This window comes from Artibeus jamaicensis, unplaced genomic scaffold (genome assembly GCF_021234435.1).
Source record: "Artibeus jamaicensis isolate MK-2021 breed Jamaican fruit bat unplaced genomic scaffold, CSHL_Jam_final scaffold_1019, whole genome shotgun sequence".
Taxonomy (NCBI): domain Eukaryota; kingdom Metazoa; phylum Chordata; class Mammalia; order Chiroptera; family Phyllostomidae; genus Artibeus; species Artibeus jamaicensis.
Window position 1 is genome coordinate 36,375,543 of NW_026522025.1, and position 26,943 is coordinate 36,402,485.

At 41.0% G+C, this 26,943-nt stretch overlaps 1 protein-coding gene across 2 annotated transcripts in view; it reads right to left on the reverse strand.

The window, feature by feature from the left end:
- Positions 1-4,549: 4,549 nt before the first annotated feature.
- The window catches only part of TGFBR3 (transforming growth factor beta receptor 3), a 195,320-nt gene continuing 172,926 nt past the window's right edge, over positions 4,550-26,943 (reverse strand). For both annotated transcript variants that reach the window (XM_037154394.2, XM_037154392.2), the window contains exons 15-17: positions 20,695-20,730; positions 18,385-18,492; positions 4,550-7,925 (exon numbers count right to left, since the gene is read on the reverse strand). In XM_037154394.2, coding sequence (XP_037010289.2) covers positions 7,807-7,925; positions 18,385-18,492; positions 20,695-20,730 — 263 coding nt within the window. In that variant the 3' untranslated portion in view covers positions 4,550-7,806. The remainder of the gene's footprint in view (positions 7,926-18,384; positions 18,493-20,694; positions 20,731-26,943) is intronic.

The window sequence follows — 26,943 nt, forward strand, 5'->3', positions numbered from 1 at the left end:
ATGATCATATCTTCCATTTGTTTTTCAAAGGGCCTGTTCATCGTTCGTAAAAATCAGTTGCTCTCTCTTAAAAGGCCTACATTCCCCACCTCCTCCCCCTATTACTAGGGTATTTAATCCTGAATTCAAAAGCCACCTCCTGGAGCTGCTCACTTTTCCCTGTGCACCTACCATGTATGGATGAGGTATACATGTTAATAAACCTCTGTTTTGCTCTGGTTAATATGTCTTTTATTAAAGCATGTCTCAGCCAACAACTCAGAAGGGTAAGAAGAAAATTATTTTGCTCCCTCACAATTCCAATTTCGAGACGGACAAATAGGAAAGAAGGAAGAGGTGATATGTTCCAAGCAGGTCCAAAACCTAGCAAGACAAACTCTGAGACTTAAGAAGCATCTCTTTGGCTCGACACTCTGTCCTCCAGGTCCACCGAGGCTGAGGCGGCAACATTACCCGACAGCCCGGCTGTGTCGAACCAGGAAAAGTTGGGGGATGACCTAACGTTAATCAAAGTTTTGCTTCTCAGACCACTATTCTCTAATTTTTTTGAAATAACAGAGGAAAAGGTCAGATCCGTATTTTTACAATGAAAATTAGACAGTGTATATCATAGAATCCTTTACGAATCTAATGAAAATTATGACTAGTTGTCATGTGTTGCTCTATCTGTTTGAGTAATCTATTTAAATCTCCCTGCACTATTACCTTACTATTTGTATTATAAACTTTTATAATAAATTTTAATATCTGTCAAGGCCAAACCACTCTCGCCATTTTTGAAATTTTACTTCAGTAGGAAATAGACGAACTTTTAAATAAACGCTTCTGGCAGAATTGAAGAATCACCTGAAAAATAACAAAAATAGACCCCCTACCCTGATACTGTCACAAAGAATATGGAGTAAAGATTTAAATTTTAAAAATAAATTAATAAAAGTATTTGCACTGGCTGGCGTAGCTCAGTGGATTGAACGCCAGCCTGCGAACCAAAGGATCATGGTTCGATTCCCAGTCAGGGCACATGCCTGGGTTGCAGGCCAGTTCCCACCAGGGAACGCAGGAGAGGCAACCATACATTGATATTTCTCTCCCTCTCCTTCCCTTCCCCTCTAAAGATAAATAAATAAAATCCTTTAAAAAATGAATCAATTAATAAAAGTATTGGTATATATCTAGAGAGACCTTAAGCAAGATAGAAAACACAGAAGCCAAGAAGAAAAGATAAACATTCAGCTACATAAAATTAAACATTTTATATTGGTAATATCCATTATAAACAGAATAAATTAAAAGACCATCATGGATTAATATTTAACATGTATTACTTGTGACATACCATATCACTAATGTTGAAACTATTAAAAAATACTAAAAAATGAGCAAATAAATAGAAATGTACAGAAAGACCTGGAAAAGACCAATGACTATATAATAATTTAAAACTCACTGGCAATGAGGAGAATACAAATTCAAATAATGATATAATTTTTCAATCACCACATTGGCAAATCTTAAAACATGTAATGCTGGTAATAATAGTAGACGATATTTATGAAATGATAAGTATGTCCTAAACGCTTTATAGGAATTATCTCATTTAATATTCATGACAATGCTAAGAAGTAAATTATTTTTTAATTAAGGAAATACCTCACCTAGCAAATGGCAGAACCGAGTTTCAAACGCAGGCAGTCTAATGTCCAGGGTCCAAGTTCTCTTTTTGTTTAAATTTATTGGGGCGACACGGGTTCACTGGGTTATATAGGTTTCAGGTGTACCTTCCTAGGACGTGATCTGTATATGGCATTGCATGGCCAACTATATGGTGACAGAAGGTGACTGGATTTGGGGTGGTGGGCACCTAAGTTCTGTTTCAACAGCCCAGTGCTGAGGGGAAGGCCTGTGGCAGTGTGATTTGCTACAATCTTTACAGAAAGTAACGTGGAAATAGAGCTTAATATTTAAAAATAATTCCCTTTGACCTGCCATCCCCCAAATAAAAGAACCTCCACGATGCAGGCATTACCGATGTTTTGACTACTTGATAGAACTTACGTTGTAAAACCATCTGGGTTGGGCCATTTTTCTTCTGTCTCCCCCACATCACAAGGTCTCTTTATTTTTATTTTTTAACTTTGTTTTCTGCTTTGTTATAAATTTAAACCACCAATTTTCTTAATGGTTAATTGTACTTTTGATTTTCTGTTGCTTCTTGAATTGGTGCTGGCAAATTATTGACTCCAGGAAATGTGTCTTTTACTACGGTTTTGTTCCCCAGTTCCCAGTCTACCCTCTCAGGCTTCCTGGTGGTCCTGGCACTGGCGCTCAGCAAACTGCTCCCACCCTGGAGTCCTGACCATCCCACCTGAGGGACAAATTCTTGCTACACTTGTTACCTCTGTTACCTCCATGTCCTCTTTTCACTATTTCAACCGTCCAACACCTGCTTAACCAGTTCCTTACCTTATTCTCTCTGTTAAAATACCCAGTGTGGTCTCTGTTCACCCAAGAGGACTCTGACTCACACATCTCCCTCACAGTTCACTTTCACATTTGTTAGAATAGTTGTTTATGATGATCTCGTTTATTGACAACTCTGCAGTATGTGTTTTGTCCTCTTTTCATTCCTAATGAATTTGTGTTTGTTTATTCTTACTTAATTTTTGTCTATCTCTAGTAGGCTTTTAAAGTAATAAATTGTTTTTGGCATTTTTTCCTCCAACCTGCTACATTGGATACACTTTCATTTTCAACCTTTTTCCTCCCAGTATAAGCATTTGATAGCTCTAAATTTCTCACAAATCAAAGGTTTCTTTGTTGCCTGTTTGAGTTTAGAATTTTTATTACTTTTCAATTCTATGTATTTTCTAATGTCTATTGAGTGCTTCTTTGAAACAATGAATTATTTAGAAATGTTTCAATATTTCCAAAATTATTATTCTTAAATTATCTATTTCTGATTTTGAAACTACTTGAATTATGGTTGAAGAACTTGATCAGAATGATTAAATTCTGTAATATTTTCTGAGAATTCCATTACAGTCTAGTAGTGGTCAACTTTTATGAATATTCCATATGTACAAAATTCTCTACTTTGGGGGTATAGGATTCCATGTATCCTCATTAGTTCAAGCTTAATTGCATTATTCAAATTTTCCATGTCCAACTCTTTTTATCAACTTAAAGCACTGTTAAAATCTCCTGTGATGATGAACTTGTCAGTGTCCCTTTGTGTCACTGTCACCTCTTTTTGCTTTCAGGCACTAGGATGCAAGGATGGATACTCAAGGATATTAACTGTGGCAGAGCATCTTGGCAAAACCCTGGAAATAACACCACTCAATGCCCATCACTAGTGAACTTGCTAACCTCATTGTTTGAAATATTATATAGCCATGAGAAAGCATGAATTAATTCTTTCTTTATTAATCAAGAGGGAGGTCCATGTTAACTGAAAAAGGCAAGTTTCAGAGTGAATATTTTGTGATCCCATTTTAGTAAACAAAAATTTCTCATTGTAAACACATTTTGACATGTTTGAGTTAGAAAAAAGGTTAACATCATTTCTTCCAGGAAAGTGACAGAAGGGGGTGGGAAAGAACATAAACAACTTTGTTTGATTTTACCTCCAACCACAGGAAAAATTGCCATGTTTTCCTCTGGCAATTTAAGGAAAGTCTCGTAAAATAGTGAGGATCAGCACTCATCTAATGAAGCCTCACAGTAGATGTGCCATGTGAAAAGAGCCAGTCACAAATGTTATAGTATGATTTCATTTATTATAGTGACATGTACATGTTGATATGAACATAAGAAAATGTCTGGGAACACATACACTGTGTTCCCAGTGTACATACACCAATCATCTCCAAGTGCGAGGATTATCGGAGCTTTTTTCACTACCTCTATCTGTATTGCTTGCATTTATTTTATACATGCATATGGTATGTGCAGAAAAATAATTGGTCAGAGTGCTGCAGTGATTCAGCTTAAGAGGTAAGGGACCTTGGAGTCTGGGTAAGTGCAGTAGGAATAGAAATAACTCAGTGGTTTGGAGAGGAGATGTTCCAAAGGTAGAACAAACTTGGATTTGTTAATTTGGGGGTGTGAGAGCCAAAGAGCAGTCAAATCTGACCCCCACGTCTTTGGCTTGGACATTTGGAAGGGGGAGGCACCATACTGACAGAGAATTCTACAAGAAGTACTGAGTATCTGAAAGGGATAAGAGTGGATCCAAAGCACTTATTATTTCTCTTTCCTTGCCTCTAGGAGATCAACAGAAGCCCGGGAATGGAGTCCACAGCTGACACCCATTTCTAGGTCTCCTGCCCATTTTTCTGAGAAGAGTGACAGCTCCTGCTGCCCTCTCCCTTTGGTCTGTCCATCCCTCCCCTCTGTTCCAGTGAGCTTATGGCATTCTCTCAGCCTTCCCCTCCCCACTCCTCATTAACTCCGTTGTATCAGAAGATGCATTTAGAAGAAAGACACAATGAAAAAGCATTATATCAGCCTGAGGGTAGAATTTAATGATGACCAAACAAGAGGTGTATTAATAATTGATATATATCTTTTTATTATGCGCAAATAAAGTACTTAAAACTGTGGTTATCAAAACTATACATCTAAGCATGTTCACAAAATTGCCAACACATTGAACAGAGAAAAAGACTACATACAATAGGGGTGTTCAAACTGGCCACAGGGATTTTAAGGGTACTCTTTTTACCCTCATAGATGATAAAAGAAAAACAGCAACAAAATCAGGCTCATTCAGGAAAAACCAGAAGAGAGAAGTATTGTATTTGAAAACTGATAATAGTCCTTTTCAGAAAAACATCTGTCAGTTTCATGAACACCCCCCAGCTAAAACAAACAGAAAAAAATCACACACACAATTCATCCAACATAATGTGCTCTGTTAACACAACCAGCAGTACAGTCAGCACTCAGACCATGAGGTAGTTACAGTACAGAAAGACCACGGGCTCACCAGCAGGCCCACGACAGAACACACGCCGGAAACGGGGTTACAATCTTATTACAGGCAAGGAAAAGGCCATCTTTTTGTTGTGGTGGTGGCTGAGAAAAATGCTATAGAAACAGCTTAGACAGAAGGAATTTCTGACTTTTAAAATACAGAGTAATAGCTGATAAACACCACATGGTGAAAAGCTCTAGGATGTTACAGAGACAATCTGCCTTGGAGTTTAGAGCATTTCAACAAGAGCTTTTAGCATGAAACCAAACAAAACAAGACAGCCTCTGCAAATTAAGGGTGCAGACTGCAGAAGTTACAAAAAACAGCAGAGAGGAGGAGAGTTTAACTGGAATACAACAAGAGTTTTACAGAAGCTTGCAGAACGTGTTATAAAGTTGAACTTGTATTCTGTATTAAAACTGTGAAGTCTGAAGCAATTGGAAATGCTCTAACAGGAAGTCAGAGAGAAAACACTATTTTTTTAATGCTCATTTTACAAGAAACATTTCAGAAATACTTAGTGACATTCACTCTCCAATTAACATGGGATCGAGTTTTATCAGCATGGATTTCTTGGCCTGAATAACTTCTGGCAATCAGACCCAAACAAATAAAAGTTGTCTTTTTTCTTCTCTTTCTTTTAAAATATTTTGGTTTGTATGTATAAATTTGTAAATTAATTTTAAATTACTTATAACATCATTGGTAATTAGCATCTTTCTCAAAAAATATACATTTAAATATATTACAAAATGTTTAAATCTGTCTATCTAAGAACTGGATCTTTTAATACCTCTTAGTAGCTAGTTTTATTTTTAACAGGATAAAAAGGGTTTTTTTGAAAGCAAAGAACTGATTAAAAGAATTCACAGTAAATGGACTTAAACATTTCATATGGAGTAACTTTTTTTTTAAATCTAAAACACTTAAATATATCTTTATACACAAATGTTTGTAGTAAAATATAGCTATAAGTGACTTAAAGACTCTAGTCTTCTTTGAAGACATCTTTAAACCTTTTTATACATAGAATATGCTAAAACAATACATTCTGCTGAAGGTTAGGCAAAGCGCATTATTTTCGAACACAGGTAGCATAATCTAGGACCTCCACTCTGATACCCTTATGTTAAAAAAAAGCCAACTAAAGGAACAATATTCTCTAGTCTCAGATCTTCCTCTGTATGTGGAAATATGCAAAATTATCAACATAGAAAACCTGGAAATCTTAGCCTTCAACTCACCTGTGTTGGCAAGTGAAATTATCCTGATTGACTGTCTACACCTATCAAATCAATCAGAATATTATTACTCTATCATTGGGTAACCTGCTTGTTTGCCTTGTAGACACTGCCCTTAGGCCTTGAGTGTCAGCATCTCCTACTGAAGGTGCATTCACATTGTACCAGGCACAACTTCCTTACTCTAAGGGCAGTGAGGTTTGCTTATGAATATTTGGGGGTAGAATCTAGCTTGTTTTATTTGTAAAAACTTGAGTCATTTGGGGAGAATCTAGAGAAAGAATAGTATTTATTTGCAATAAAGCTATCCTCAGTAGTAAATGACTTGGCATGGAGATTTTCCTCTGGCATTCTTTTTTAACATAGAGGTATCAGTTGAGCTTATTTTAGCTGCAAAGTGGCATGATATTATTCCATCTTAAATCCTTTTTGAGTTTGGGATGTATGCAGGCAAGAGAACTAAAGCCATCCAAACAAGTGCCCTTTTCCCTATCTCAGCACTTCCCTGGCAGAATTGGGGAACCTGTTCGTGTAACCAGCTGCAACCTAACAGGATCTGCCGTGCATTTGCATCTTGCAAAAGCTTGGTTTTTACAAAACGGTCTCACAAAGGTTGACATGTTTTGAGTGGAAACACTAATTCTCCCAACCATGTTTAAGAATAGCTTCAATTCTAAAGGCATAGGACATTTTTAAAAAAGGAATAATTTTCTTCTTCTTCTTCAACTGAGAAAACCAATGAGCCAGATGACATATTACATGCTGGCATATATATCACTGAGCAAATTCCTCCTTCATTGGACAACTAAATTGTGCCCTAATTTATACATTAATTTATCAGAACACAATGCGATAAATGGGCACACATCTGCAGCCCCAGATTTTGGCCATTTTCAATTTCTTCATGCCTATCCAGAAATAAGAAATTTGCATTAAGACATTTCTGCCGTCGGTGCGCCGGTGCAGGAAGAGGGGAAATGGTCACTGTGCCCAGCACTGGTTTTGGCCCAGGGCACGGGAGGGAATGTTGCCGTGATGTGTGTCAGGGCACAGTCCCTGAGGGCAGCGCCTGTGGGGAACGCAAGGCCATGACGGGGCGTGGCAGCAAGGTGAGAAGTGTGCGTCTAGAGGTGCAAACAAGACAAGGAGGAATGCACTTAGAAAGTCTTGAAGCATTTCTTTTGTTTTACCTCTTGGTTCAGTTATAGAAGAATCTTTGGCCACATTTCACTTGTTCTACTTACTATCCGGCTATCCTCCTTTTACCAACTCTTTGAGTCTGGAGAAAACTCAGGGGCCCAAACTGTAGATGTTCTTACCTGGACAAAGCAGCATTTTAAAAACTGGCATGTGTTTCACATTGAAAACCCCCAAACCTGTGAGGGGCTGGTGGAGAAGGCCACCGCCTTAGCTCTCTCACATGGAAGCCCAGGGGTCACATTTAGATTAGCCCTGGGTGGGGGGTGAATATAACAGGTGATGTTTCCATTGCAATTCACTCTCTCTTTACAAAGGAACCACAATCAAGCCTTTCTGAAGTCTGGACACACGTGCTGTCAGGCCCTGCCCTTGGCAGTGGCCGCTGGGCTAGGCCGTGCTGCTGCTGGAGCAGGGCGTGCTCTGTGTGCTGCCGATGCTGTGAGCTGCGCTGCTGTTCTCTGAGGCCGGCGGGGAGGTGGGGACCTGCTGCCTTCCTGCAGTCTCCCCTGCGGATGACAAAGAAGAGAGGCAAAGAAAGACATGTTATGTGTGTGTGTTCCCAAAAAGCTGTATGGCTCATTCATTTTATTGAGAACTGATGTCCTCAATCACAGGCAGAAGAGACTAGACCAGAGGCCTTACACCATAAAGTTGTTCCATTTGTTGGTGTTTTGCTGTTTTTAAACTCTCTTGCATAGGAAAACAAGAACTATTTTCTAGCTGACCAACACATAGTTACAGTGATTGACAACCCTGACAGTTGAAGGACGAATGCCCAGGATTTCAGTGTCTACGACCTTGGAAGAAACCAACACCACCTATACTGTGTGATCTGAGTGACCATCACCTGTCTTCAGGAAGCGCTGTCCCTCTCCTCTCATTGCAGGGTTTGGCAGGTGAGACCTTTAAACTGAGATAAGAAACTGCTGGCAGTTTGGGGACCTTTTTCTTAATGCACTGTTCAAAATGGGGGTGGTTGAAGCCTAGCTTTCTCATTAGCAAAAGCAGAGAGAGTCATGTGCCACAAGCATACAACCTAAGAATAAGAAGCAGGGGAGCCAGCTTGTAGGAAAAATCTTTGGGGGAAGGGGTTTAGCTATTCCTACATGGGACTGTGGTTGCCAGGGAACACTGCCCTCCAACCTGAGGCTCAGTGTGAGGTGCTCTGCAAGTACCTTCTAACACAGTAAACATCCCACTTTTCATTACATATCCCACTGCATTTGAGCTAAACCCATCCTTGTGCCAAATGTGCAGCGCTTTGGAGAGGAAGGAACCTGGGTCACACACATGGTTTGCATTTCGCACCGCAAAAGCCTCTAGAGTTAAGTTATTCCTCCAGTGAAACTGGCCTCAGGGCAGCCCTCGAAAATGGCTCTAGGAGGAGAAAAGTGATCAAGGCTCTCCAATGACAAACAATGCATTTTCTCTGAAAGTCAAGAGCACAAACTTCATAAAGCACTGGCCAGCAGCATCCACTCAGCCCCCTCCAATGTGGGAAGCCCCAGAGGGCCAGTTCTGTTTATGAATGAGCCTCCTCTTTCCTGTCCCACTGAAAGTACATGGCTATCAGTTGAAAACACATGAGCAAAGGCCCTGCCCTCCAAGTACAGGAACTTAGCTTGGTACTTCCATTGCCTCCCAGGGGCCCCTCAAAAGCCTCTGCCAAACAACAAAGCAGTTCTGCAAAAGGTACAACTGGCTCATAGTGGCCCTGGGTCTGGTTATGGCTTCCCCATCACCTATGTTGGGACCCACACAGTGACAACACACACAAGTGCATTGACCTCAGGGCATTGATATGCTTGTTGTATGTTTGGCTCTTGCTGTATTTCCTCTAATTACATTTTCTTCTGGGATGGAGAGGAGACAAGAGGTCAATATTCCGTAGAAGCAGAGAAACACTGTCTTTTCACTCTTCTCTTCTTGGCAGTCTATATTTTGGAACCTTCCCTCACTGCCCTCTACCTGTCCTGTGGGCACACAATTAAAGGTGGGGAGGTCTGCCTCAGCGACAGCAACTTTCTGCCAGAAACTCATGTCTTCCACAGTGAGAATTTTATCTCTAGAAAAAAATCAAATCTCTTAGCTATTCTGATGTCCAGCCCCCCCCAAAACCAACCAACCAAACAAACAAAAAAACCCCAAACCTCCAGAGACCCAAACAATTCATGATACACTTTAAAACTGCAGCGCCCTCCCAATCCACATGTTCATCATCCACACCCAGCTGCCTCCGCATGTTATTAATTAGAGGACCACATGATGTGGTTGTGTGTGAAGGATGTTTTAAACATATTTTTCCCCATTCAAATAAAGGATATACTGTATCAGAAAAGCAGGAGGTAAGTCAACACCCCAACCACACTTCTTGGCTCACCTGGGCTTCGTTTGTTCAGCCCGAGAGCAGGTCAAGCGAGGTGGCCTTGGCTCATCTGTTGCCAGGGAATAAGTTTGTCTTGTCCAGAGTTTGACATGTGCTTGATTATTCACATTCAGGAAAAGTGCCAGTACTACTCCCTGCCCAGGAAGTCTGAATATTTGCTTTCTGATGTCTATTTGCCAAATATAATTTGTTGCCATGTCAGTTTATTTTAATCAGTGCCCATTACAAAGGTCTTTCAACTTCCTAAGTTTTGGAAACTCCTGTCCTGCTGATGCAAAACTGTCCCAAATGAAACCCCACACAAAATAAAACAAAAAAGTCCCTTATACTCTAGATTGCAGGATACATTTTATTAAGGCGGATAAGTCAACTTAACCTCATAATCCATTGATTTGAGCCAACAATGTGCCAAGGAAAATCTTTGTCAGTGAATCTGCTGGGAAATGTTGAAAATGTATTCCTTCTTTAGACTGTCCCTTCTACCTCTATGGCTATTTTCACATGTAAGACAGGCCATTTCTCATAACCGAGTTGTTAAAAACGTGTACCTTTTGAGAAATAAGGGTTTTTTGTTGTCACATGGAAGTGGTGCTATAGAAAAAGTTGCTATGAGAAAAGTTTAGTGTGCAGATGCTTCTGCAAACAGACAAACCAACCCCCACTCCCACCCCCACCCGGGTTTTCTGAGGCGGACTGGAGAAGGTGGGCAGGGAGGGCTGCAGGGGCAAGCTGAGCGGCCCACTTTGTGAATGTTAAGGAGTTTAAGGAAAGCTTCTTGCTCATAAAACCAAACACGGCCATCTGAAATGTGTTCAGTCTTCACGTTTTGCTCCTAAAACCTCAAACCACACTGACGAAGAGAGATTTGGGGAAGAGGGAGAGTGAGTACAGAGAAGAGGCATCTGGCACACAGGATACTCAGAAAGGAGGGTGTGTTAAGACCAAGCTTAATTCTGCTCAGCTTTGTGGCCACGCCTGATATTGCCAGAGATGCTTTTAGAAACAAAAGGAAATATACATATATTTGTATATGGTAATGTTTTATTTCTTTAGCTTGGCATGGAGTTGCCCAGGTCTGATTTCCCGCCACCTCAGTGGCGTCTACTTCACCACTGGGTCCTTATCTCTAAGTCTCTCAGCAAGGCAGGTCCTGGGAAAACTTCATTTAAGAAAGATGTGAAGGACCTGGAGAGGCTTCTCCGGGGAAACCACAGACAGAAGAATTTTAAGGGAAGGTGAGAGGAATCCCGATTATTTAGCCCAAAGGAGACTGTTTGCAAATAGTGCCCACAGAGGATAATTACAAAGAGGAACAGGCAGCTGTTCCTTATCTCCCTTGAGGGTGGAATATGAGGAAATGAGTTTAAATATCAGTGACAAGGATTTAGGTCACATTGAAAAGAACTTGCTGATTCTGAGGATTGGTTAGTTACAGGGGGAATGTATGGAATTTCTTCCTTGAGAGATATTTATGCACTGGATTGAAAACCACATGCCCGGGCTGATTTAGATTTAACATTACTTGATGCTGGGAAGAAGACGGATATTTTCTTCTAGGCCAATGTGTTGGTTGCAGTTTTGTACCAGCTAATATCTTAATCTCTTGATATCTTAATTGTAATTATTTTACAAACTCAGTCCTGCAAGGAGAGTGAACAAGACTACCTTTGGGTTAGAGTTTTCAATCACTATTTATCATTTTCAAAAGTTGCCTCACCCCACTCTCCAAGCTACAAGAGCTTCCTTTTGCAGCCAAAACTCTGCAGGAGGGATGGATTAGATGTTGCTATAAGTTATGAGGAAAAGGAGAAATGTTCCAAGACAGGAATTAAAATCTTTCCACATGTCCTGCCTACCACTTTCTTTCTACATCTCTGCAGTACAGCCAACCTATTTGCATCCACACCTGCGTTTTCTGTGGTTATCTTTCTGTGGTTATCTTACTGCGTTATCTTACTTTAATTTAACCTGAGCTCTTGGGTGAAGGGTGTATCCTGCCTTCTTTACAGTCACACCAAAGCGGTCCCTGTTCCAGCTGCACCTTTCTGATCCCTGGGATTAGTCTCCTGCCTTTTACTTAGTCACATGTTAGCCTCTCTTCTGGCTGTTTCTCTCTTCACCTGGGCTAGCTAGCGGTGGGAGCTTAGAGAAACTTTAGCCTTTTAAAAACATCTGAAGCCTCCAGAGATGCTCCTAACTAAAAGCTCTTACCCTGACTCAGGTAGGCCTGGGTATGTGCCTTAAGAACACATGGTCTATCCCACTGGGGACTGCTGAATAGAAGCCTGAGGGATTGGAATAGGCGCACCTAATTCAAGACCTCAGTGTTTTATTTTGATCTGTGAAACACAGTGTTCCTTCCACTCTTAGATTTTTCTTTCTGCCTACACATCTAAACGACCTTAAATACCTTATGTTCTTGTAGAACTTTGTATTTCAGAAAGCTTTCCACATGCATTTCCTCTTTAAGCACTCTCACCTCCAATAACCCTGTGAAGTAGGCATAATCTCCGTGTTGGCTAAAGGGAAATATAATTATATACCTGGGTCAGGTAATAAGACTAGCAGTTGAACACAGTAGAGCTTCAAGTCTAATTTCTGACGACAGCCCACACCTGTGGGTTGTACAAAGCCACCGGGAGGACACCCTTCCTCCCGGCCCCTCCTGCAGCCCCCTCTTCCCTTCTCCTTCTCTTTCCCCTCCTTTTATCGTCATCAAACTTTGACCGTATCTTGTTCAGGGGACAAAAAGTCAAGTGAAGTAAAGATAAATTATAACAACAACTAACCCATCCCTCCTATAGCCTTTTCCCTACAACAGAGAGGTCTTTTAGCTGGTAGAATAAAGAGGGATAATTTTTTAAACCAATAAAAAGTGATCAAAAACTTCTCTAAACTAAAGGACTGAGCTCGTGAAATAATTACAATTAGGGTAACAAGAAATCGAGACATTATATGGTAGAAAATTGCCACCGACTGGTAGGCCTGGAGGAAAATCTCACCAAAATGACAATTTACAGGTTCTTTTTTTTAAAGATTTTATTTATTTATTTTTAGAGGGGAAGGGAAGGAGAGAGGGAGAGAAATATCAGTGTATGGTTGCCTCTCATGCATCCTTTGCTGGGAACTGGCCTGCAACCCAGACACGTGCCCTGACTGGGAATCGAACCAAGATCCTCTGGTTCGAAGGCCCACACTCAATCCACTGAGCTACACCAGCCAGGGCAATTTACAGGTTTTTTTAAACAGCAAGCTGAAGTGGTAACAATAGCAATAAAATACAGGAAGCAGTTGAAGAAATGGGTGAATACTAACTGACCTAGCAGATTCAAAAGATGAGAACCCAAGCCAACAGAAGAAAAGGCTGAGAAACAACCAGGTTATAAAAGAACACTTGAAAATCAGAAAATGGTGACATCAAGTGCCCCTACAAGAGACAGTGAACATGGGGCTACAAAACAATGGGGTTGGCAGAACTTCTGTAAAAGAAGCAGTAAGCTTTCTCTAAATGCCCTCCTTTACTCCAGAGGGCTAGGGCCCTGCCCTTCCTCACCCGGGACGAAGGCAGGAAGTTTACTCTCTGCAGAGGATGAAACCCAGAGTTCAGGGAATGACCAACAGTTGAGGGTGGAGAACCACAATGAAAAAGGATTAAAGAACATCTATACATTGAATGCTGTGACCCCCAGAACACTAGCAGCCAGACCTGTTCCCTCCAGGAAGGAAACGGGAAAACCTGTTTTATGGACAACCCGATGAGCTCAAGAGAAAGATCTACCAAAGATGTGATATCAGGGGTTCCGTAAACGGCCCAGCCAGATTACCCTAATGAGGTCACAATCAGTATGTCCCACCCACAAGCTCAGAACTTCCTCATTCTTAAATAATGCTGTGTTAATATTCTCAGACAGATATGATATTGTACCCAGGAATAGAATATATATATATATATATATATTAAGATTTTATTTATTTTTAGAAAAAGGGGAAGGGAGGGAGAAAGAGAGAAACAATGTGTGGTTGCCTCTTGCTCGCCCCCTACTGGGAACCTGGCTCGCAACCCAGGCATGTGCCCTGACTAGGAATCAAACCAACAACCCTCTGCTTCACAGTCTGGCACTCAATCCACTGAGCTACACCCGCCAGGGCCAGAATATATATTTTTTTAATTCACAGAAAACATTTCTTAGAATTAAAAAATTTGAAGGCAGTATTAAAAACTCATCAAGAAAATGAAGGATGAAATCTAGAAAATAACGAAAAATTATAAAAAACAGAAAAGGAAAATTAGAGGATAACTCAAGAGGTTCAAATAATATGTTTTCTAGAATAAGAGAAGAAAGAAAACAGGGGTAAGGAAAAATCAATAACTCTTAAAAAAAATCAATGCTGAAGGACATGTTTCTAGACTAAAAGGGCTGTGTGAATGCCCAGCATCATGTATAAAAAAGCACCTGAATCAAGAACTACCACTGTAAATTTTACTCCAGAAAGAATCAACAAGTCAGGAATCTGAATGGCTTTGAATTTACCAAAAGCAATCTTCAAAGTTAAAAGTCAATGAGGAGTGCTTTCAAAATTCTGAATGAAAATAATTTATAATCTAGAATTCCATACTTTGCTAAACCCCTGAGTGTTTGTATAAAATTAGGATGTTTTCAGACACGCAGTGTGTGAAAAAAATTTCTCTCTTATGTACCCAATGCTTAAATATCCCCCAAGAAAAAATTCCATAAACTCCGCCTATCACTAACCAAAGAGGAAAACATGGAACATGGGCCATAGGCCACCTGCAACTCAAAGTGCAGGGACTCCTCAGGAGGGGGGTGAAGGAACATGGGGAGTCAGCGGTGTCCAAACTCAGGGGCGACCAGCTCAGACCGCCTGTGGTCCAAAGGCTCTAGGAAAGACTGACTGGAGAAAACAAATCAGTAGCATCCCTAATTGTGTTAAGAGGAGACTGAAACTACTGGCAGACAGTCAACAGATAAAGCAGTGATAAGTAAATAAAAAGCTAAGATAATGTAGGTGTGGAGGGAGAGACAATGATTGATTCTATAGAAACTTAAAAGTCACACAGGAAAAACAGTATTCTACTACATGACTGGAATGTGATTAGAAGTTAGGTAGTCATAATAATGTAAACTGTAAATACTGATATAACCCAAACTTCAGAATAATTTGATTAAGAGGGCGGAGGCAGTAAGGGCACAAGAAGGGCATGCGTGTATAATTGGGGTATAGGAGTGAGCAAGACCTATGATCTCATTTTCCATAGTAAGGGGTCAACAAAAAAGGCCTAAAGCTGGTAAGTCAAGAAGTAGCTATAGATTCATGTTATTTAGAGAGATGGATTAATGTCCAAAAGAATCAGCTAAGAGTAAAAAGGGTGCTCTGCTGAGCAAGAAGGGAGTGAGAGGGGTGGCAGGGGACTCATGTTTTTCCTAACGAGTCTTGTAGAAGTACTTCAGCCTTTCAACTGTGTATGTGTACTACTGTGATAAGGCTAAGAGTCTTACTACAATATAATGCTTTTGCCCCTCTCCTAAAAAATATCATAAGACAAAAATTGCATATGACTTTGGGGGCCTCCGTGGATTAGATGTTAGGGCCGCCTGACCTAGCTAGGCCCTGAAGAGCATGCAGATTTGAAGATTTCACTCCCACCCCAACTGCCTCTCCTCTCAACACCATCTTAGTGGAGAATGTAAGTTTTAGGAATGGAATTTTCCAAACAGTTAATACAGCCTTAAGGAACACTCCATACTGTGCCCAAAGCTGTCACATAATAAAGTGGGGGCCCAGCTTCTTTAGACTAACAAACATCCCAGGTACACAAGTATCCATAGACATCCACAATTTGAACAAATGACTTGGTTTTGCACTCCGTGCTGCAGATGGACTGGAAAGCATAACTGAAGGGAAGGCATCCAAATGAAGGGCTGTTTTTGACCAAGAGACGGATACTGTGTGAACCCCCGATGCACTATAAAAGATCGGAGTTCCACAGCTGAGATCCTTGTGGAACTTGAATGCACTGAGTCAGTGTTATACACACACCTCTCCCCACTGGCCCTGCATTATAATCTCCTCTTTTTATCTACACTAGCTGCTAGCTCACCCAGCTATGAAACTGGGTGAGCTAGCAGGTGGGGGTGGTTCTGGACAGGAAACCACCATTGGGTCCTGAAGTGAGCCCTTTTCACGCTTGTATGACACGTGCATTCCTTATGAGCAATGTTTCAAATGAACCAGACGTTACCGTTTTTAATAAAAAGTCATTTTGAAGCTGCATCATATATGACGCTAACAGGTTTTGAACCCAAATGACAGTGTCTATAAACCTTTTAACTTCTAAATCAGCATAATTTATTTTGCTGGAAACCACCACAGGAAAGATTTTTGATTGAGGTTTTCTTTAATCTACTTACAAACCTATTTCTATAGTAACAAAACTTTAAAACTCTTCCTTAAGTCTCTGGCTTGGGGGAGAAGAGAACAGTAAATACAAATCTCAGAAGGCTTGGTTTTTTATCAGGTTTATGAGCTTGGCAGTGGACAAGAGACTGGGATTATCAGAGGGAGTTCGATGGGGTGTTTCCAATAGTGAGTGTCATTTGGTTGCCCTGTTCTGCCTGGACCTGGCTTCCTGGCCCTCCCTACCTGGCCTGAGATTAGCTTTCAGGGTTTTGTGGCTGTAGCTTCATGGCCAAAGCCAGTCATGACTCGGCATGGAGATGCTGAGTGTCTTTGGGTGACTAGCCCATAGAAAATCCTCAGGGCTATAGAGTCTTCTTGGAGTACTTTCAAGTTCATTCCCAAAATTCAGTGTAAGCTGCCAATAGCCCTAGAACTCCACAGCCATGCAGGAGGTTAGACAAAGCTGCAAAGAATGGTTAGTTTGAGATCTCATCATGTCAGTATCTTAAACCGTGACAAAATTATTTACTCTAAAATGCTACTCTGCGAAAAAAAAGTCCCTCTGGTGTTTGTATAAACTGTTCATGAGAAATAACATTCATAACTGATTCACAGGTGTTTGTATCCTCAGAATTATTACACTTAATTAAGAGTCTGACTTTCTCTGTCTCACATGAAACATACTCTACTCAAAGATTGCTGATTAAGAACTAATAGTGAGGACTGAAAGCTCCACTATTAAACTCTCCTAAACTTTTGCTTTGGATTGTGTGACTTTCCCGTGCTATGCACTGAAGGGTTCATTCCCTCTGGCCATAACCTAAAATAACTCGATTGGAGGATGATGTATTTGAAGTGAAGATTCTGATGAGATTAAGGTATGACTTGTCCAAATGCCCTTCAGTACCTCTCTTCTCTTTAAAGCAGTCATACTTTCAGCTTTGCTAGCTGGACAGACCCAGGGTAAAGCCAAACATCATGGCATTAGCTGGTTCAATGGAGAATTAATGAAATTCTACACAAAAAGGCTGGGCCTGCCACTGGCCTCTAACTGATCAATCCAGCACAGGTTACCTACATTCAAAATACAGTGAGTCCTCGCTTAACATCATTTATAGGTTCCATGACTTACAGCGAAACAACATATAAAACCAGTTTTACCATAGGCTAGTTGATATAAAGAAGAGTTAAGTTCCTAGGCATTCTTAGGGCATCTCATCAATGTTATAAAGAAACAAGCTGAATGAAACAACATTTTTTGAGGACCTGCTGTATAAACTACAATATTTAAAAATAAACAATACCAACCAGCTGGCTAGATATGCCTCAAAGGGTATGCCTTTCCCTCCCCACTTTGCAAAGCACCTAAGAAAGAAGCAATAGAAGGGCAGCCCATCGGTTCCTTCCTCACTACACTACAGACTCCCCTTGCTGGGCGGGCATTCTATTGCCGGTTTTCTGTTCAGGCCAGAATGGTCCAACCTTGGGACTGGCTGGAAGGGGCAGGAGGAAGAGCACATTAGAATTTTGGGGGGTGAAGGAACATAAGTTGAAAACGAAGCACTTTATTTTGCCATTTTTATTTGTTTACAATTCATGAAAATATATTTTGGAAGTTTAAATAACTTTATAGAAAGACATGAGAATTTTATGTTTAACAAAGAGGACGTGGTACGAATTTTTTAAAGGATGAGAAATTTGGGGTTGAACCATTGATTAGGGACGCTGATGGACAGTGCACAGCACCTTGGCAGCTGTCGTACTGAAGTCTTGGCTTCCCTTTTCACTTCCTGCCCATTTGTATTTCTATTCTGAGGTCTTTAGCATTGGGGGAATAGCTTATATTTCCAATTTATCTACACTACCTTCCTTTAATTAAACCCAACCACAAAACAGCTTTATTAGAAGCTGAACATCATCAACATCTCAATTGCAATTAACATAACAAGTTTAAACATCCCTTTCCTACAACTGATTGAAGCAAATTATATTTTTGCAAAACCCAATGTATGCCAAACATGTGAGTGTGCAAACAGCAGGAATGACTGTTCTCTCCCATTCAGTATCTCACCCCCTCATCGTGCAGCGGGACACCGAGTGTCTGCTGTGTGGCGGGCACACAGGATGCACACTGAGTGCTACACAACAGTCACACTCACCTGTGTGAGAGTAGATGTACCACAAGGCCCCCGTTAGGAGTGCTCCAATCACAAATGCTGCGAACGCGATGCCCATCACGGTTATGGTGTCCAGACCATGGAAAATTGCTACAGGGAAGGAAAACGAATACACACTTTTAAGTTGGTCTGCATCACACATTGGAATTGTGTACTTGTTTCATTCTCAGAAAGGCTGAGCACCAACTAATCAAATCTGAGGATAAAATGAGGATTCCACCAAAATATGCTGCATTTATAACATGCAAATTTTTTCTCAAGAGAAAAATTAAGTTATCAGATTTCCAAGATATCCTCCTTTTGCAAATATTTTGAGCAACAAACTATCAAAATCGGACTCATTCTTTCTTATTCATTGAACACTCCCAACAATAAGACACTGCACAGACACTTTACAAACATGGCTTCATGCGCATTTAAAAGTAGGAAAGATAACAGGAAGAAAGGGGTAAGAAGGAGAAAACAAAATAAGGATAAGTAATTCCTGTAGATTATAACATTTCACTGGCCTCATATTAAACCGTCAGTCTTAACAACTACATATTGTGGCACTTAAATAGTCTACTTTTTAACACTTCTCTGACTGTGATCTTTCTATGAGGAGAACAGAAACACTTCTCAGTGGGGACTGATGTCAATTTCAAGGTCAGCAAAACATATAAATAGAACCAATTGTTTCTCTGGTTGAAAAGATTTTCATATTTGAAATTAATTCCAGGCCACAGAAATAGAACGTTTCCTTTCATTTATGAGAATTATATTCTTTGAGTCACTTATAAAGTTAAAATCAGTTTCTAGGGGAGAGGAGTTTTCAGTAGAATAAAGATTTCGAAGGTCTCTGTGTCTATAATGTAACTTTAAGCTACAGGCTCTCCCCATTATTTCTATCTTGTCTCTCTGTTCCTCTCCAATCAGACGCAACTCCAACTGACCTCTATGTAAATGAAATCTCTCTGCCTTCCAACTCCCTTCAGTGTAGAAGATCCAGTGGTAGACAAATGGGACCCTGGAGCAGCCCCAGCACTTGAAAGGGTGCAGGAAAAGTATGTCACAGTGAAGATTCTGGAAGGATCCAAATCCCCAGTTCTGGTCCCTACTTTTCTGGCCCTTTGGTGTTCATTTAACTTCTGAAAAATGAGGATAGCACTACTTCACCTGCTGAAGGCAGGGGGCGAACAAAAGGAGTTTGTGAAAGGGCTGGGGACCCCCGCCTGGAAGGAGTAAGAAAAGGGAAGAACTCTCTGGAGGTCAAGGTGAACCAAGCCATCTACCTAATTTAATGTATTCTAGTCCACAGGACAGATGTTAAAAGATGACTTGCCTTTTTATACTCACAGATCCAAAAGTGGCACATGATTAAAAGTTTTTAGTGAAAACATTCTAAAATTCTAAAGATGGAGATGTCATTCATGAAAAGCAGACTAGGTGAGTGTGAGAGAATGTGTCCACACGTGTCTCCTTCGGGGTTCGTGATACTGTTCCATGGTGGTGTGAAAGCAGGACACTTATTTAATAGGATGGTTTGTTCGGTCTTTGCATAAAGGAATTCTCCAGACTGACTTGTGTGTATGTGATGGAGTCAGCCATGGAGACTAATCTGGAGAGTTTTGGGGAAGGAAAAAAAGCCCAGATTCTCCTCGTACACTGCATCATCTAGCAGAGCTCTGGGTGTACGGCCAGGATGCCCAGGTTCTAGTTCTCCCTTCACATTAACTATGACCAGTGGCAAGTTACTTAAATGTTTCTGGATCAGAGTTTTCTTCTATATAAAGTGATGAAATTGGCCCAGATAATTTCCAATGCATCATTTTGTAGTAGTTGGTATCTCTCTCTCTTCTTACAAGCTGTCTCTCCCAATGCACTTTGGACTAGAGATTGTCTTGAAGGCACAACTAGTTCTCCTCGCTGCATTCTCTGAGCAAGTAAACCCTGCTGATGGCAGGCAAAGGAAACCACTCCCACAGCTGTACGTTAATGCTTTCAGATCACAACGGATACAAATAAGTAATAAACTTCTCTCTCTAAAATGAAGAAAGTGACTACCTTTCCATGAAGGTCATACACACCAATGGGTCAACAAGTTCATGTTTAAAAGTGGCAAAGGTACCGCTGGAAAAAGGAGAATGAAGGACAGAGGAAAAGAAAACAGAAAGTATGAGAAAAAAGGAGGGAAGGAGAGTAAGAGCATAAGTCTTCTTATCAAAACCCAGAGTTTGGCAAGTGCTCCATAACCAACTCATTCTTATAAAAGCCCAGGAGGCTTTATTTTGAAATAGTTGCATAAAGACTTACGTGGAGAAATTGGATTCGGTTCCTTAATGCTTGGACCTGTTCCCGAAACAAAAACATAAATTACAATGCATTACACAGAGAAATCAAGTTTTAAGCAAAAGGTCATCAAAATCTCGGCAGTGACCGTCACTTTGTTCATGAAAGCCCTGTCAATTGCCATCTTCAGATATCAGAACTATAACGGGAACCACTCCGAAACTCGAGGCATTGCACTCTGATTATCAGTCATGCAGGCTCCCCACTTTGAAAAAAAACTTGAAGGCAAACACCTAAACTTAAGAAATTCAAACCTGACAGTTTGTGTCTGTGTACACCTTTAAAGTTACTTAGAAAAGGATTCAATTCCTTTAAATACCACGTTTCTCCAGCGTATTTGTATTATTCCTCATTTAATGTAGACCAGTTCCATAAAAGTACCTTGGGAACCCGTAACGCTGCTGTCCTGTAGTCGAGCTCCTCTTCCTCACACATCTGCTTTATTACAGAGCTTACCTAACTGCTCTCCTTGTCTCCACCACGGCCCCCACTCCAAATACTTCCTACTCCATCTGTGCCCCCTCCCAGAGTGAATTTCCCAGAGTCCGGAGCTGGCTATGTCATTGCTCTGATTAAGCTGTTCAATGGCTCCCCTCACTTATAGGAAACATATTCAAACTCTTTAGCACAGCACACAAAGTTCTGACTTCCTCCTCTCCTCACCTCTCTCCAGCCTCCTCTCTTAATGGGGTCCTTCACCTATGCTGAAACCCTCAGAGTTATTTAAGCTCCCCAAATTCTCCATGCTGCTCGATGTTATCATTGTATGCCATCCCTGAAACGCCCTCCTTCCCAGGCATGCTTTGCTGGCGTTTTCACTGGGAGCTCTTCTCTGACTCTCCCACTGCCCCATGTCCACCCCAGCAGGGCTGGTCTTTCCCACTCCGGCTCATTCCACCCCTCTTCTGTTACACATGTGCCACATCACCACGTCATTCTCTGCTCCCCCTGCCCCCGAGAGCAGAGTCTGGCTTTTACTCAGCCTGGCACAGAACAAGCCTGCCAGAAATGTTTGGTGATGGATGATTAGAATGTTGATGTACTTTATGAAAGTGGAAGCATCAGAGGAAACATGGAATAGGCTGTATGAAAACGCTTGTGTGCCTCAACATTTCTATAATGCTTTCATGTTTAGAAAGCACTACATAGCCACGATCTCATTTGAGATGTACACCAGCCCTGGAAGGGAGACAGAAAAAAAAAACCACTATTTTACAAATGAGCAGCCTGAGACTCTGATATCATGTGACTAGCCCAAGGTCACAGCTGGAAAGCATCAGGGCAGGGGTTGAACCAGAATTCCAGATTCTGCCTTGCAGACTAAATGAATGGTGAGTGTTGCTCTGTCCTCAGCTGGGGAAGCAGTGATTGAGAAGCTCCTTCAGCACAGCTACCCACTCCCCTCAGCAGGAGGGCAGCACAGACCGGCACGGGGGGGTGAGGTTTGCGTATCATGGCCTGCCACTTGTTTTTACATGACCCATAAACTAAGAATACATCTCATATTTTTTAATGGGTGAAAAAAGTAAAGAGAATAATATTTTATGACATAAAATTACAGGAAATTCAAATTTATTCCCTAAACAAAGTTTTAATTGAACATAATAGTGCTCATTCATTTACGCATTGTCTGTGGCTGTTTTCATGAGGGAACAGCAGCACTGAGCCGTGGAGGCAGGGGGTGCAGGAGCCACTCACTGAAAATAGTCTCTATCTGCTTCTTTATAGGAGAAGGTACAGCATCCTGGCACGGGCTCTGCCCTTTCTCTTTAGAATTTTTCAAGGAGCTAACTATCTCTCTTTTCATCCCCATTTTCATTCAGTAGAAAAGGAATACACACTTTGTGTTGCAATCCACAGTGAAGGGAAAACAACTTGTGAAAACTGACCCAAAATAAACAGCATTTGAGCTGATGGTTATAAAAATAAAGAAGCTAGTAGGACTGTAAAATCTCGGGAATAACCATCTCCACTGGGTCGGTCACACCTTGCAGCACGGGGCATGGTGGCCCAGCTCAAGGGGAAGGAATGCACACAGAGGGACCGATGCCAGGGCCACTGGGGGCTGTGCAATATGGCGGCACCAGACAAGGATATCTGCAAAAGTTATACCGAAGCAGCAATAAAACAATGATGGCACTTTACATTTGTGTGTTTGTATAGTGTTTTACAATGGACAAAAAAATATTTCACTTCTATTTCTTCATTTTAAACTCCCAAGAACCCTATGAAATGGGGTAGCTAACCACAATGTTCTCCCACATTCAAAAAGTAGTGGTTTGATGTGCTGAACTGAGTCCAAAGGCATTTAAAGGTCCCCGTGGTGCGCATCGTGTGAGAGACAGACACACTGCTGGGAACAGTGCCATTTAATTAACTACCCATGGTTCGATTTTGTCACTCAGAACCCCCAAGAGGTTTTAAATAATGATTCTCCCCCAAGGAGACCTCACATGCAAGAATTTAGGTTTTATAGCAAGGACTGTGTGATGGATGGCATTGTTTTAAATTTCTTAATGGACTTTTGTTATGATCTAATCCTCTTCCCCATCCCAAGTAAGGGCCTTCTCACAGAACTATGCAGAAAAAGTGTTGCTTGCGTCCCAGGGGAGAGTTCCTCCATGATTTCTGTGCATAAACAATAATAAGCACAAGCTGAAGAATTGAGGTTAAAGGATTTTATCCTGTAACTTTTTTGTTCCCAAATCCCCAATAAGTCCAGAGTAAAACCGAGAGAGTCTGATCCCCCCGGAACCCTGTAATCGAGTCGGCATGCTGAAAGGAAAAGAGTGGACACAACAATATTTACTTTTGGTTGAAGGGTAAGATGGTCACAAAGAACTCCTAGCTATTACTGTAAAAAGGATTTTAACAATAAAGAGTTCTTTACAGAAAGGACAGACTATAATCAACATTCTGAATTAAATCTTTTAATATACTCTGAGCAAATTTTGGTCTACCTCTAGAACCAAAATTTTCCTCCTCGGAACATCAGGCATGGCTTTCACAAACAGGACATTTCTAACTGACCTCAGCTTTTGGCTTCCAATTTTCAACTCAGTTTTCCTAAGTACAGTAGAACCAAGCAGGCCCAAAGGGAAACAAGGTAGTGATACCCACCTCTATTGGCTTTTGGCAAAGAGAGAAGGATGGGGAGATAAAGAAGCTGGAGATTCTGGAGGCCTTTATGCAGGTCATATTCAAGATACAGTTTTTACTAACTTTACTTCACTGTAAATGAACCCCTTCTCTGGGTTGTTTTAATATTAACAGCATTTGCTGCAATTTCCTGATCACTTATCTGTATCCTTCCACGAGGATCAATAGTTCTCACCTCAGGGTGATTTTTGCCCCCTGCCCTCCAGGGCACATATGACTATGTCTGGAGACAACATTCTGGGCTGGCACAGCTGACAGTGGATGGGTGTGCTATGGGCAGCTAGTGGGCGGAGGCTGGGACACTGTTCAACACGCTCCAATGCATGGGGTGACTCCCTGCAGCCAATGCCATTTGGATGTTATCAAACCAAAATGGTAATGGTAATGGTAACACTCCGCACTGCATTGCAAAGGCCTTGAAGACATTTAGTAGGTACTCAATAAACATTTTTAGGAATAAATAACCATAAATATCATGTATATCTTGTTATTGTGATCCGATCACTGGCTTTCTACTTGAGTTTTTTGGGTTCTTAACTTTTTGAGGTGTATACTGGAATATTTTGGGATGAAATGAAATGTTTGGGTATCCTTCAAAACGACTCAGGGACAGGAAGTGATAAAACTAGACTGGCTACAAACTGGTAGTTGTTGAAACCAGATGGAGGGTTCATGGGAGTTCATGCTACTATTCTATTTCTGTATGCATTTAAAATTTTCCAGAGTAAAAAGTTTTCAAAATGTGAAGCACACTGAATAAAAAGAAAAAAAATTCCTATGACCTCTTCTCCCTTACGCAGAAAAACCGAATGTTTTGGTCTGTCAATGAAGCATTTCGATGTTTCTTTCTACTCGGCTTCCCTCATCTCTGCCTCAGCCTGAGGACAAAGCCTGGCTGCTCTTTAGAGTATTTTGTTCTGGAAAAATCAAACATGTTCCAAAAAGTAACGCCTCTCTTGGGTTAACTTCCAACTGACGTTTACAACTTTTCCTTCCATCCCCTCCACCTCCCTCCAAAACCTAAGTTTGGCTGACAGGTTAAGGGGAAGGAAAGGAAAGGAACATTTATGGAGTGCCCATGATATGCCGGGTGCTGTCCTGAGCACACTTTTATTTTGTAAAATTTATGTGGTAGAAATATGGAAAAAATTCAATATCTTAAACATTTAACCTACTCATTTTAACTTGCTGAGAATTACACATTGTATATAAATCATGGCAAATTTGGGATGCTATTCGTTATTCTTTAGTGCCCCATTTTTTGTGTGTATATGCCCAAAATTTCAGAAAAATGATTACTCTTCCTTTTCATCGTTTAAAATTGTAAAACAATTTTTACTGTGGAAGTCCAAGTGCTCTCAATGCTGTAAAAAGTGGTCTGAGCATCCAAAGCAAACAGCACTCACACGCCTGTACTTCCAAATATTTCAGAAAATATGGCAGGATGGCATCACCTCAACTATTTTAATTGTTTTGCCATAAACCATAATATGCACAAACTATTCATGTTTTCTGGGCTTTTTCTGTGAGTTACAATTCAAAGTCACAGAACTTCTCCTAAACTTTGCTCTCTTAAATAGTTTACATGTTTCTCAATATCTTAACCCTTTGGGGAAACAATCTTTTTATTCCCCCTAAAATTCTTCTTCTTATTTTCAGTTCACTTGTTGTTTTTATGACAAACTGGAGTCAGCCTTCCCCTAGGATAGGCACGGGCTGCAGCACCGCAGTGCCTGGAGCCGAATCCCAGACACGCTATGTGTGTGTGGTACGACCTTGGCCAAGGTACTTAGCCTCCTCACTCCATACCTACTTCACAAAGAGGCTAAGATGATTAAGTATAACCCACGTAAAGCAGTTAGCACAGGACCTTGTATTAAGTAAATAGTCAATAAATGTTAGTCATCATCTCCATCACCATCATCTCTTGCTGAAAGTTTAAACAGCCAAAGAATGCTCACCCAAAGATGGTTCCCAAGAAACTGAGAAATCAAAGGCCGCAAAGGTGTGCTGCAGGAGCTTGGGAAGTTTCCATTAAAAACACTGGCCCAGAGAAGGGACCCAGAATTACTTATTGAGTCCTGCTGGCCTGATCTGCCTGTCCACAGAAGGAAGAAACCCTGCCTGAAATGTGTCTGGGCTCCTGGCAGTGGTAGCCCCTGATCTCTGCTTGGCTGTGAGGGCGACAATGAGAGCCTTTATCTGCTGCCCCAGAAAACTCAAGTACTGAGAAATATGATGAACCAAATGTCCAGGGAGAGCTGGAACTGTGGATGGCCTTCAAAGAGCACCTGTGTAGTAATAAAAGGACGGTCAAAAGTCTAGTTGGTTGGAAAATTTTTACCCCAAGTGTCAATCTCAATAAGAGGCCTGCCTGCTTCCAGAAATACTGTAGTACCTGTGTGTTACTGCAGGAACACACAGAGCTGTCTGGCAGGAAGAAAATTCATCATCCTCTCATTCAAATAAACAAATGCTATTAGGCAACTATCACATTCCCTTTTCACTCGACTATTCCCATTCACTGACAGGCAGAGGAAAAGCACAGACTCCAGCAGCCCATGTTGAGGAGAAATCATCTAGAGCCAAAGGAAAACAGATGTAAAAGTAAGAGGAGTCACACATAAAGCTGAAAACTGTCAGAAAACCTCCCATTCAATGCAAAGGCAGAAAGCATCTGTACACACAGCCCCTGGAACGTGGCCTATAGTCTAACCTCCTCAATATATTTAACAAGTCTAAGCAATAAACTTTCTTCACTACCTGCTTTCCCCACCAAAATCTAGTCTCAATCAGCAAATCTCATGAAAGTGCTTCGGTATTTGGTGAAACTTTCCTCTTGAACTTTTATGTAAAGAAAACACTCAACTTCCAGGATAATTAGACTAAGTTTAAATGAAAGCAATTGCCTAATTTACAAGAGGAATTACTTAGAAAAATAGCACCAGACTTAAAAGAAGAACGAATGAATTACTGGAAGTTATACTGCTGCAATATTAATGCCTAATTATTGTCTGGCATAGGAAAAAGCAAGCTGCTGCCTTCAATTACCAG